This window comes from Poecilia reticulata, chromosome 2 (assembly GCF_904066995.2).
Source record: "Poecilia reticulata chromosome 2, P_reticulata-male-v2, whole genome shotgun sequence".
NCBI lineage: Eukaryota > Metazoa > Chordata > Actinopteri > Cyprinodontiformes > Poeciliidae > Poecilia > Poecilia reticulata.
This window is the reverse complement of record NC_088831.1, coordinates 10240415-10254296: the sequence shown is the minus strand read 5'-3', so window position 1 is coordinate 10254296 and position 13882 is coordinate 10240415. Positions and strand designations below refer to the sequence as shown.

The 13882-nt window shown below is 37.9% G+C and overlaps 2 protein-coding genes across 2 annotated transcripts in view; both read right to left on the bottom strand.

Annotated features, from left to right (window-relative positions):
* mgat5 (alpha-1,6-mannosylglycoprotein 6-beta-N-acetylglucosaminyltransferase) overlaps nucleotides 1-6613 on the bottom strand; it is a 48725-nt gene extending 42112 nt beyond the window's left edge. Inside the window, exon 1 of the mRNA XM_008428463.3 lies at nucleotides 6402-6613. The gene's annotated coding sequence lies outside the window, so the exon portion shown is untranslated. The remainder of the gene's footprint in view (nucleotides 1-6401) is intronic.
* Nucleotides 6614-8467: 1854 nt separating this feature from the next.
* On the bottom strand, nucleotides 8468-13173 carry clic5a (chloride intracellular channel 5a). Its single transcript, XM_008428440.3, has 6 exons — nucleotides 12906-13173; nucleotides 11469-11578; nucleotides 10980-11105; nucleotides 10803-10909; nucleotides 10248-10429; nucleotides 8468-10171 (listed from the first exon to the last, which is right to left on the bottom strand). The coding sequence occupies exons 1-6, from the start codon at nucleotides 12960-12962 to the stop codon at nucleotides 10007-10009; spliced, it is 747 nt and encodes a 248-aa protein (XP_008426662.1). The 5' UTR covers nucleotides 12963-13173; the 3' UTR covers nucleotides 8468-10006.
* Between the last annotated feature and the right edge of the window lie 709 nt (nucleotides 13174-13882).

Genomic DNA, 13882 nt, shown 5'->3' with positions numbered 1-13882 from the left:
ACCAGGTGTTTGCTAATTGTTACTGACTAGTCTGAAGGACCTGCTCTGAGAGGCAAAAGCTGGGAAACTGCAGCTCTGGAGGAGCTCTGTCTCAAAGGTGGGGCTAGGTCCAACCAGGTGCTTTAAACAGCTGAATGGTTGATTCAAGGATTTCTCAAACATGTGTGAAAGAATCAAGGCAACTCTCCAGGTATGTTTTCAATGAGTGTATAACATTATATCATGATGCAAAGCTCAAAAAAGTGGATTTTACATAATACTGTCCCTTTAAAAAGCACAACACGCCATCCTTGCCTTTTTTAGCTAATCAACTTTAGCACTGATCTAAATATCCAGACGCATTCAAGCAGGTTTTTAATGAATTGTGACAGTAACAGTTAGTAAACCTGGCTCTCATCATAAACAACATCTAGAACAAGTTGCACAGCTTTTTCCTGGAGCGGGGTGGCGGGTGAAACCACATCCACTGTCACCCTGAGGCAGATTCCCTGAAAGACTCCTCACAATAGGAATTGCCTCAGCAGTTTTGAAGCAGGGCGATAAAAACAATCTCACCAGTCTTCAGGAAAACAGACGGGTAGTGTGACTGAGGAGTGGAAAACTGGTTTCATTTCTTTAATCTACTTCCCAAAAATTCATAAGAAATATGCGTTTGTGGTGAGTTTGTACAAAGATGGTAAAATGGTGTTTACATAAACAACTTGGACCTTTTAATGGTTTATTTGAAACCCGTACTTAATAATCCCATTACGACTTTATTTTAAAAACAAGAAAGATATTTTACATACTATTACAAGCTCAAATATATTCATAGACCCTCACCAGAAAGGTGTGTGGTTTCTCACAGGAAACATTGTGGCATAATTCTGGATGATTATATGACCAACTTGGCAGGGTTTCCCCCAGCGTATTTTAAGCCTGGCGAGCCACCAGGCTTTACTACCCACCAGGCTAAGCATTGCTTACTTATTTAAGTCTTTTTAAAATGTTTGCATTTTTTTAAGACTTTATTGTTGGTGTTCAGGTATTAATCTTCCAATCTTTCAATAGAACATAATTATCAAGTGATATTTTCAAATTTCCTGTCAACTTCAAACATTTTTTAACTCAAAAACATGACAGGCCCCCAGATGAATGACTGCCCTATCACCCAAACACCGGGCTTAGCAAGTTTTCTGGGGAAAATCATTTAGACTTTGAGGAAAAGTTAAAGAATCTGGGGGTAGTCTTGCTTTTCATTGCTCCACCTGCCTTCTGCAATGCAACGGTGTAATTAGCATGATGCTAACACTGATCAATTACCTTTTCATCCGAGCAGAAAACTGGATTCATTCCTGATCAAACCTTCTCAATCCTTGGGCAAGTCTAACTACCTTCACTGTGTGCAGTGAATCTGGTGTTCCAGATTTGAAAACCAATGTACAGTTAGAGTCTGGAAAGGCCCCAACCTCAACACTCTTTAAAGTCTAAAGCCCAAAAGACACGTTTGTGCAAAGATGCAAAGCAATTTAAATGAACCATCAACTCTGCCAAGAACACCGGTCGAATATTCAGCCAGACCTGTCCTGTTCCTGTAGGGCTGCAGAAGAAATATGTTAGAGTTGGTGCAACTGGCAAAGGGACGTTTATCCAAACATTACTGGGGATGTGTGTAGATTAGAGAAAATCCACAATAAACTTTAGTTAAAGGATCTACAGTTAGATAATTTATTACCACCAGGAAAGCAGTGGAAAGCATTCCTAATTTTACAATTATCTTGTAAAAAAAAAAGATTTTAGCTAAAATTTAAGTAAAATAGAAGTAGTTTCAAGCTATAAAATACCTCTGGATCATCAGTGCTGCAAAGGTAAGGAACCTTTAGACTGACGAGTCTAACCAGACACAACTGGACGTGCGAAGCTGAGACCACCCAGAACAGAACCTGCATGTTCAAAACAAGCTCACAGACAAAGCATGGCGCAGACTTGCATATGAGCTTTTGAAGCTAGCCACAACACCCACCCCTTTTCCTGTCACCACCACACAAGGTTTTGCTGTTCCAATAACACGAGTTGTCTCAACACATTAGAGCAAATAATTTTTAGCTGACGTGGCTATTCTATAAATTAAGGGCAGCATTTAGGGGCAGGGGGCCGTTAAGCAACAGTACAAACACACACTGATACGGAAAAGGCCAGCGAGGCTTTTCCCTCACTACACTAAATCGCTAAACCCCTGCACTTTAGGCCTAATACTAAACACTCCGCCTAAAACCAAACAAATCCTTCCTCTGCTCCTCATTCTTAATACAGATTCGAATCCTATAAATCCTTTAAATGTAACAGATAAAAAATGAAATGAATAAAAATACAGCAAACATTTTCAAACAAGTATCATTAGAGCAACAGAAATGAATGTTTAATCAGAATCCTCTTCTTTTCTATTAAGAGTGTAATTGTGGGGAATTTTTGGAGCAGGTACAACTTGTAGGTAATTATCTGAAACATAACCCAAACTTTAACCTTTAGATTAAAGCAGACACTTTTAAGGTCAACTTTCAACGACCCAGATTCATGAAGAAATACAAAGACGTCATGGAAAATGAGGTTTGGAGGGAGGAAAGACGAGCACCTGGGCGCTGGTTTTGCGGCAACGGCGCAAAGGAGGAAGTTGTCGGACCTGCTTTACAGCAACTAACTGCACAATGATGGTAAAGTGCAAGTCAGTCGGTCAAAGTGCTAAAGCCAAAGAGAATTTATAGAGTGGGTGCGGAAAGCAGATCCACCTGACAATACACATCTGGACAAATTTTCTGCTCAAGATATGATAAAAATTTACATAAAAAGCCTTTGCATTGGAAAAAAAAATCCAACCTTTAATTCAAAATCCTATATTTATCGTTGCTCTTTTAAGTTCATTTTTCATCTGAACACATTTCAAAATTAAATTCCCAATGAAGTTACAGGCATGCCTCCCAACCAAAGAGCATGTCAATCGTGTCTAATGGTTGCTATGGAGACTCCATGATGCTACTCCCCAACAACAAGGTTTGTTGATTGTTTTCACCTCCTTTTGCTCACCATCCTTGGTGACATGAGGAACTTGGTTTAGATAGGCAATTATTTTCTTTAGAATTCGGGAAGTGGCTTCCTGAATTCTAAAGCTAAAAACCTAAAAATCAACAATTCTGACATAAATGGATTTTTTTTTCCCATTGTCTGTTCAATAAATATAATTAAATCTCAAGATATGATTAAAAGATTTAATTTGAATGTATTACAAATTTCAAAAACAGTAGTTGTTTTTGTAGCGCTATCCAAGGTTCCAGCCAGAAAACATGCTAAGCCCGGTGTTTGGATGCTGGAGCAGTCGTTTATTCTGCAGCCCATCATATTTTTGAGCTAAATTTTTTTTAAAGTTGACAGGAAATTTGAAAATATCACTTGATAATTATGTCCTATTGAAAAATTTAAAGATTAACACCTGAACACAAACAAAGTTTAAAAAAATTTAAACATTTTAAAAATACTTAAGGGGCTGCACAGTGGGGCAGTTGGTAGAGCTGTTGCCTTGCAGCAAGAAGGCTCTGGGTTCGATTCTCGGCCCCGGTCTTTCTGCATGGAGTTTGCACGTTCTCCCTGTGCATGCATGGGTTTTCTCCGGGTACTCCGGCTTCCTCCCACAGTCCAAAAACATGACTGTCAGGTTAATTGGCCTCTCCAAATTGCCCATAGGTGTGAGTGTGTGTGTGTGTGAGTGTTGTTTGTCCTGTGTGTCTCTGTGTTGCCCTGCGACAGACTGGCGATCTGTCCAGGGTGACCCCACCTCTCGCCCGAAACGTTAGCTGGAGATGGGCACCAGCAACCCTCCCGACCCCACTAAGGGACAAGGGTGCAAGAAAATGGATGGATAGAAAAATACTTAAGTAAATAAGAAATTGCTTAGCCTGGTGGGGGCACAAGTAAAGCCTGGTGGCCCACCAGACTTATAAAACATTGGGGGAAACCCTGGCCATAATTTCTTTGACAGTCGCAGCCTTACAGTTCCCTAAAAGAGTAATAAATAGCTCTTATCACAAAGTACCACAAAACATCATGGTAAAACTAAGTCCATATCACCCAGAATTTAAATAAATTAGGGCCAATTTCAGCATCTTTTCCACACTGTACTCAAATTAAAAGTTGGATTTTTTAGTGAGATTGTGCTGAAGAAACAATAAATGGATTTCTATTATGCCAGCATCTGGTAATGCTTCATCAACTTTCAACTTTAGGCCAACTTTCAGAAAAGTGAAATGCATACCAGATGATGAAAAAACACCCACAAGAGTTGAATGTTGGGAGAGAATGTGGCCCAAATTTTCCCCCATGATTCGATCTCTCTCAGTATCCCGTCTACACAATCTGAAACTTAACACTAAAATCTAAATCCCTTACAGAGGAGGTGCTTGTTTTGGAAATACGGAATAGTTTTGCTTTAAGAAAAGGCAGGTGTTGCCTGTGTGTGAATGCGTTCGCTTGTTCAGGGAGAGAGAACAGGAGCCCTTTAATCACAGGGAGCAAAAAGCGTTCACTTTCCGTCACCACAGCTCAGCTCCCCTCCGTCTTCAAACCCTCCGCTGGCTCTCAACCAGAGCCCACCCCTCTCGCACCAACACCCCTCAAACGATTCCTTGCCAGTGAAGCATGCCACCGAAGCAAAGCTCCTTTTCTGCAGGATTTATAATCCCAAAAGCCCTGGCAAATAAAAAAAATAGCAGCTGAAAGAGCTCTTTATAAAGTCGGGTCAGTCCGAGGCTCACCTCTGGACAGTCAGTATTAGCCTACAATGTATACAGTCGAGGATCTCCCATTAAACAAAGCAAATATCTTAACAGTCCTCAATCATAATGTCCTATAAACAACTCATTATGTCATCCTGATTACAAGAAGATACAAACATGGCTGAACTGGTTTGCTAAGTGCTTCTGCAATGAGCCAAATTACTCAATCTGACACAGTTACCGCACCTTTGTAGAAGAGTTATTTTACTAATTAGGCTTGCTTGTTCTCAAACGGACAAAAATTAACATAATCACATAACTATCTGGCAAATGTATCCCCAGGATGCAAAAGTACAACAAAAATAAATAAATGCAACCTTCAAAAAAGTATGTCTGTCTTCAAAGAGGCACATTTTTTAAAGCTAGTTTAAAAATGCCATCACAATTTACATTTAAATAAGTCTTTAATAATAAATATTACTATTTGAGATTGGCAGCAAAAATAATTTCCAGATCAGTTAATTTTTTTAAAGGTACTTTGGTCTGAAAGTTAAAACACCAAAACATAGTTTTGGTGTTTTAACAATTTTTAAGGCTAGTATGCTAAGAAAACAGAAAATGGTAAAAATGTGTGAAATGTTGCCGTTTGTTTTTAATTGGAGAAAAAAAGTAATGCTTTCTATGAGAAAAACAAAATAAATTACAGCTACTAAATGGAAAGATACCCATTAATTTATGTTTTACTTAATGTAACAACCATTTAGCGAATTTAGATTGCATTTTTTTGTGTATCAAAGAGAGAGAAAAAATGTCCCTGAAATATGTTAAGTTTTATAAACGTCCCCAAGCAGCAGCAAAGTTCGCTTAAGCCTTGGGCCGGCTCCGAGACAAATAAAATCCACGAATTAAAAGGCTTGCTTTCCAAAGCATTACCAAAAGCAGGACCAAAACAATCCCTCTCTCTGGTGTCAGCAGAACCAGGCGAACCGGCTGCTGTCTGTTCAAAGTTCTCCAAGCACACAAGGAAGTAAGCAACGATATGGTGACAGGAAGGTCGCCTTTGAGGCACAGCGATATGTTAACGATCCCGTCTCCACCAGTTTGTTGAAAACCTGTCAAACACAGGTGGAGCTGCTTCAAAACACAGCTTCGAGCACTTGTTGTGAATTACAGACTGCTGGTGTGAAAACCACATTGCCCGAAACAGTCCGAGCATTCAGTTATAATTAAACACTCTGTACCCTGCGCCGACAGTGTGTTTTTAACGATATTGTAGTTTGATGTTAAGCTAGCTGAGACGGTAGTCTCATAACAATGGGACCCCAAGCTCGCCGCAGCGACTTACGTCCTCGTTCCATAAATGGCTAAATAACCGTTAGCTACTTTGTTCATTTTACCGCCCCATTTCTCCTCATTTACTCCACATATTTGAGCTACTACGTGTTCCAATTACAGCAGGCTTGCTGTTTTGTACCGTCTCGGTCGACCACCAACAAAACACGCATCACCGCAATGACAAGTCGCCCACTCCCGAGCTCACGCGCGCGGCTAAAACACTGCGCCTCCTTTAACACCAGCAGCAGAAGCCTTGGCAAAAAAAAAAAGAAAAAAAAAACAACAATGCCCGCCATGGCTTTCAGCTGACAAAAAAAAGCTTACCTTTGAAGTAAATCCACCCACAACCACCTCGGTGTTGCTAGAAAGGAAGAAGGGAGAGTTAAAAGATCAGAGAGGAACAGGGAGAACACGTCCGCGCGTGCGGAGCGGTCTGGGGAGATTGGATCCCAGGCAGGCTCAGCGTACTGGTTCCCCCTCCCACCTGTGTTAGCTCTGCCCAATCACAGATTTAGGGACCGTCTGAGTTTTACCAGTTCCCCCAAAAAACGTAAAACACGACTATACTATAGTATACTATACTCCATGCGTCCAACTCAAGGTCCGGGGGTCAAATACCACAAATATCTTAAAAACTCCTTACAAATATTTCTAAATTAGTAACACCAAATCTGTGAATTTGATTGCCAAAAATACCCCCCCCCCCCCCTCGCCACACAAAACACAAAAACAATCACAAAATCCTAACTAGTGTGAAAATATGTTCAATATTATTTAATTTAAAGAAACACTTACTGAATGCTGAAACAAGCAACTATTTATTTATATTTTAACAGATTATCAATACATTCTGGCACAACTGGCCCTGTAAACATTCAGATTTTTGATTTGGCCCAAAATGAAAATGAGTTTGACACCCTGGTGTGCATACAGGGGTGATCCAAGCCTTTTTGGGACCCTGTGCATATTTCATTTGTTCCCCCACATACCAACACGTCAACAAATAATATTATGTATCTAACATACCTGCTATCATTAGCGTCATTTTAATTAGTTTACATCATGTTGTTGTTAATATCACCATTGATTTTAACTTAACGGGAATAACAAAAAAAAATCGGCTTTTGAAATGCATAATATTTTAACGATTTGAAAGTAACATCAGCTGACAAACACTCAATTTACAGTAAACAAGTTAAGAAGTTTAATATCTTATATTTCCCCCAACAGAGGCAGCACAAATCAGTTTCCCATGTGTTATAGCATTTTGTATGCATTGTTCCTTTTTCTTTTAAATATATATATCATGCTAGCTTGGTGCTCATTGGCCCCTCATGGTGGTATGGGGGTTCTTACCAGCCACTTAACTCATTTGCATGCTAAGTGGCTATATAAAATAAGCATATATAACTTTTAGAAGCAGGCAATTGTTTTCAAACATGCAGGAGGAAAAAGGAAAATTATTTTGACAGTCTAAGTATGCTAATCATCTCTTTTCATCATAAGGATGGTCTCTGCGGTGACTGTGGTGATAAACAGATTTCTCTACACAACAGTCAGTGACTGCAATTTTATCATGTGCAGAAGTAAAACAATACTTACAGCATTATGTACAATAAAGTGGCTTTTTCCCCCCCTAAATTGAATGTTTCAATTTTGTTAAAGTTATCTAAAATCTGAAAAATTCTAGCACCGAACAATTTTTACAGCTAAAAATATCAACAATGCATCACTTAAATTAGTGCAAAAACTTATGTTAGAGGCATGTATTCTGTAATTAAGCAAGTAAACTTTTACTGGACTAAATCTATAGCTTAAATTTTAGTGCCAAATCAGAAACGTGTTATTTATTATAATAGTGGATCATCTCATTTCACTTCTCTGGGATTTTTAAATGTATTATTTTTAATTAATATTAAATAATGTACAGCATGAACCTTAAAGATAGAACAAAGCGAGATTGTTTTTCTTTACTGATATAGAAATGCAAGACGATCCCTAATAGTTTCTGCAGCGAAAGACAAATACTTTGTGTTTACTGCCATCTGCTGGTCATCTGCCGGTACTGCTGGTTGTTAGACAATAAACAATGCTGTCACATTTTACGGCAGCGGTCTTTGTTATTTATCACCATAGTTTACAGAACCTGTGACTCAGCATTCCCCTGAAAATAAATAAATAAATAAAATGATGCGACTTTATAAAATGTTTTAAAAAATATATTTGTGTTTAAAAAATATATTTGTAAATGTAAGGTGAAAAGGGAAAATAAAGTGGAAATGTACTGTTAAATAAATCTACATAGACTGTCTCTCTCTTTCTCTCCCTCTCTCACTTATCTACACAACACAACAACAACAATAATAATAAAAAACAAATCTCATGCTCAGTCTGTGAAAATAGTTTTATTATTCAAATGAGAACAGTGAACACAGCAGGTTCACAATTCTAATCATTAGAAAGAACATGAATACAGAAGAAGTTCATGATGTATATATATATATAATTTCTATTTCAAAATCTTAAGTTATACCTTATAGTTTATTTAGACATCACACACCTTATGATAAATCCAATGTGGAAAATCATTCTGAATAAATTAAAAACACACAAAATGTACTGTACAGATATAAAAAGCTGAAGGTACAGTAGAGGTGAGCTTGTTTCCCACTAAGGCACTTGAGATCAGAATACATCACTACCAACACTGTGCTCTAAATCCTAAATCTATTTAAATGACAAGACAGAGTATATTCAAAAGCTTCATTCATTTTATAATCCTGTTCTTCTTAATACATTATCAGTGTGGTCGTTGCTTCAAAATGGTGATAAATAATGATGAAAGTCTGTCTGACATTTTGAGATAAGGGTATCAGTGTGAGCTGTAGTGAGTGGTTCTAACTAAATGGAAAATGGGGTAAAGGTAATAGGTAATAGGTTAGCAAAGTTACCATAGCTTCCACTACTTTGGCTTAAACACATATTTTAATTTCTTTCTTTTTTCTGCATTATCACAGCTAATAAGTTACTGAAAGCTGTCAGATTCTGCAAGGAGATAATGTTGTTTTCACTGATCTTGTTTCCTAAAGTGACGACTAAACTTCTGATCAAATGTTTTTTGGGGAAAAAAAGCTTATGCTCATTTTAATTTTGATAGATTTCTGAAATATTTAGCCCGTGGCCACATTTACGGTTGTTTCGTGTCGCCACAAAAGTGAACAGTCCACTCATATTCCTGCTGAAAATAATCCACATAATGTTCTTTTCTTATGATAGCATATATCTTGTGAGGCGCACCAGGCCGTGTTTATATATATATATATATATATATATATATATATATATATATATATATATATATATATATATATATATATATATAATTATTCTGGCATTTAGCAAATATTTCAATTTCAAATTAAAAAATACTTTATTGATCCCAAAGGGAAATGAAATAATAAATAAGTTAATGCAATAAAATATGTGGGGGATTTTTCAAAATTGCTTAAGAATAATATTTAATCTTGTCAATCCACTCATCTTAAATGCTAATGTCATGTTAGCTTTAGCGAGATAGCTAATTATGTTAACTTCTGTTCTGTTTGCTGTTTGAAAATAACTGTTCACATATTCTTTATTTTTGAAGAAAAATCACAACAAATCCATGTATTGTTGATAAATATTAATTAGCTTCCAATGCTATGTTATCTTGTTTATCTTATTAGCATTTAGATGCAACCTAGACGCTAGTATCATTGGCTTCATCTGTTGTGAATATGCTAAGTTCTTTTGTACTTGTTTTAATACACATTTTGACTCAGAGGAACTACTAGATTGAGATATATTTACAAATAAGTCATGAAAATGTTAAATCACATGTAAGGAGCAGATGTAATGTTCTCTATAACCGGAAGTTATTAGCCGTTGCTTCATTTTTCCAGCCTCTTGGCCACAGCCTGGTAAGCTAGCTCGATCTCCACATCTGCTGCACATGTGTTGGTGAACTCGTCTCGCTTGTAGGCATTGTCAAGGTAACGCCACACCCCTTTGAATTCAGAAGGGATGTCATAGTTTCTGTATTTCTTTGCAACCACCTGTCAAGGGCAAATAATTAAAGCAAGCAGGATTTGGAGACGATGGGGACGGAGATAAACGGAGAAGGCAGCTTACCTTAACGACATGGAGCTTGGGTAGAAGGTTGCAGTCAGCAAGCGTCAGCTCATCGCCGTCCAGATATTTGCGGGTGGAGGGGCCTTCGCCGCTGTGCCGTCCAGATTGACCCTCGTCAGGAATCGGCCTCATTAAATACTCGTCCAGTTTCGCCAGGGATTTGTTCAGACTCTTTTCCAAGGCTTAAACACATAAAACAAACGGTAACACAATGTAAGACGATTTCCAAACTTTTTTCCACCTTCAGTGTGACAGAAAATTGTTTTACTATTTATCTGAATGATTCATAATTGTCTGTCCGAGTCATTATACGGGATGTCAACAAACTGCTAGCAAAGAAGACTAGATAAAGGTATTCAACAAAGGTTTTTGTTTAAGAGTGTACTTTTTTTTACTTTTTACATTTCTGTCACTATTTGCCACACTCCAGGTGAAAAATGTTCTGAGTTTTATTTTTAAAACCTTGAATTTTAAGAAGGGTGTTTTTGGACTCCTGTCAAGATTTTACATATTCTTAATGACAATTGTTAGGTTCAACATAACTGGTGTACTCACAGCGATTTTTCTCCGGTCTTGTGTTCTTGACATAAGCTGAGAACCTGGCAAAGATGTCGTTTCCTGCGACATTGGATTCACGGTTCTTTGTTGCAAGCCTGGGATACCTGAGCGGCAGATGTTCAGCAGTCAGGATGCTGTTTGTTCCCATTTAATGTTTAAGTTTGTGACGCCTACTTGGGTGGACCCAGCATCTCCTCCAGGTACTCTTCTATCTTGTTGACATCTGTGAGAACGTTCCCCTCGAAGGTAAGGAATGGCGGATGTGTTCCTGGGGCGAGGTTGTGAAGATCAGCTGGTTTCCTGATCAAAAATAAACAATTTAGTCGAGACATTTGACAAAAATGCACATCACACTTTCAGATTTTTATTTTGTAACAGAAAATAAATTCAATCTTGCCACTTCACTATACTGAGTTTAATCGATTTGACAGTAAAGGAAGCAACAGAAGACATTTAAGCCTATTTTCTAACATTTAATGACTCATTAAAAGTCTTGAATCAAAGTCCCTGATGTGACTGGCAATTCATTGCAGGAAATTATGTCACTGATTCGCCTCTCGGTTCTCCAGATGTGCATGAGCTTCGCTTGGCAGCTCCAGATGTTAGCAAATGGTTTTCTCACTATTTAATGTAAAAATACGCTTTAGAAACCGGCGCGTTCACCTTTTTAAATCGACGGTAGTGACGTTAAAGACAACTCCCTTCAGCCAAAGGATCATGAAGAGACGTTGGGAGAAAGGACAGTTTCCGATGCTCTCACCGTCACTCCCAGCCTGCGAACACACACATGCACACACACACACACATGTTAATACGAAACAATAGGAGAACAACAACTTAATCTGAATATTTTTGTTATGTAGGTTACTAACCAGATTCTTAAAGGCTAAGATTTGTTTATGAATCTCAGTCAAGCATAGATTACACAGCCCAAAACATATCGCACCACTGGGATATTTTGTATAATTATGACATTATTTGTTACCAAATATTTTGAGACACCCTTCAAAATCCTCAAATCTAGTCCAGTTAATTCAAGAACGGTGCAGTGTCTGGATACCTCTGACGTAACAAAGCCCTGCCCGGAAATTTCTGTCTTGCTACACATTCAACAGCAAACTGCTTGTAAGTTGGAAATTTTGTAAAAGGTGTCTTCAGTTCACATGTGCTGGGATTGTTTGTGTATCTGCAACTGGACACTGTAATGTAATGAGATACAAGGTCCAGCATGAATAATCCACACAGCTTCCATTAACCGCCTCACTGCCCATTTGAACCTCTGGTTTTAACATGCTAGCACCATGCTAAGCACTTTAGCCACTGAAATCAGTTTTTGTCCCATCATTATATGTGTGTAAGCCCAAGAAAATGCCCCAAGTTTTCTTCTGCTATGCTTAAATATTGTTTATTTTGTGTAAAGAAGCAGAGACCTAGCTTATATAACTTCCATTTTAAACAGGTTAGCAAAAATAATACACTATTAAAATCAGTTACACAATATATGCTTGTGTAAAATCAACTTTATTATGCAAAACATTTAAAGTAGTCAACAAAGAGTTGCTAAAGGCGAAAAAAAAAAGTACGAGTTTAACATTAATAAAAGAACATTTTCAAGAGTTTCAGATAACTACATGATTGAGCAAATATTTAGCCATATTTGAATATTTAAAGACACATTCCCCAACAGATCTGATGTTGAAAATGCTTCCACATTTATCATCTGTACTTACAAACAAAGAAGCTATCTGTGCAACAGACAGAAAGTTAAATCATCCTAACATTAACCGGGTCATATTTTGAAGCCATTCAAAGGTTTTTACTCTCGATGCTGAAAAGAGTCCAGTAATAATTCAGTGGGGCAGAGAAAGAAAAAGATTGTCAATACACGAATGCAGGTTGGTGTCAGGTTAACACATGGAAAATCAGCACCCAACAACAACAGCAACATGGCATGCACGCTCTTAAAGGAGCTGCACTAAACACACTGCTGATAGCTTGTTTTAGTTGCTATGAAGTGTAGCATGTGGTTTCTATTTCTTGGTGTGTTTTTTTTGTTTGATTTTTTGTCTGCAGAAAAAAAATTATACAGAAAGTGCCCACCTTAACAAATAATTCAATATCAGGGTCCTTCTCCTCCTCGGTTACAGTATCCGTCATGGTCAAGAAAAACCCACTGTTCAAAAAAATTGACTTTTTTTTTTCCCCTTGTGCAATCGTTAGCAGGATCAGTTTTCAGCAGACTCTAATCCAGGTCCATTCGGCGCGGTCTGCTCTGTCCCATGGCAGCTCTGTGAGAGGATCAGCTGGGGACGAATGCCAGGGAGTGTGACAAGAGCAGAGAGAGTGTGGTGGGACGGGTCAGTGTGTAGGGGTGCAGTTCGTACCCTGAGATTCAGCTGCAAGGCGTGACGCTGTCAGGCAAAAATAACCCCACGTTGGCAAACAAGCCTGGAGAGTGACATGGAGAGGAAAGAGGGATCCACTTTTCCCGCTTCTGCAGCTTTGAGTCATAACTGTGTGACTCTGAATCACCGAGAGTCACCTTCTGAGAATCATATGCTGTCTGGATCTTCTTATTTGGTGTTGACTAGCAGCTTGATGAAACCGAAACATTTCAACTGAAGCATCCAAGTCCAGCTCAGTTTACAGCCATATATTTTCTTGTATCGTCATGGTTTTTGCAAATAAAATCATCCATCTAGTGCAATCAGTTGTTTTCAAAATTAAGCGAAATCATCCCTAATAATAATAATCAAGTTTAGGTTGTTTTTTTTTTACCACCTTTATCACAGTTAATTATGAGATTGTTTTTTTTATGATAGATTTATCAGTAACACCACTGAACAATGATTTTTAACAATGAGTTATTTATCAAATCAAATACACTGAAATTCTGGGACCTGGTAAAATTTAATACTACACAATTCATGTTTAAGGTCCGAAATCAAAAACTTCCACACAATATACAGGACATGTTTGGTGACAGAGAGGGTGGTTATGATTTAAGAGGTGAAGGATATTTTAAAAAACAACATATTAGAACAACCAGGAAGAGTTTTTGTTTATCAGTGTGTGGA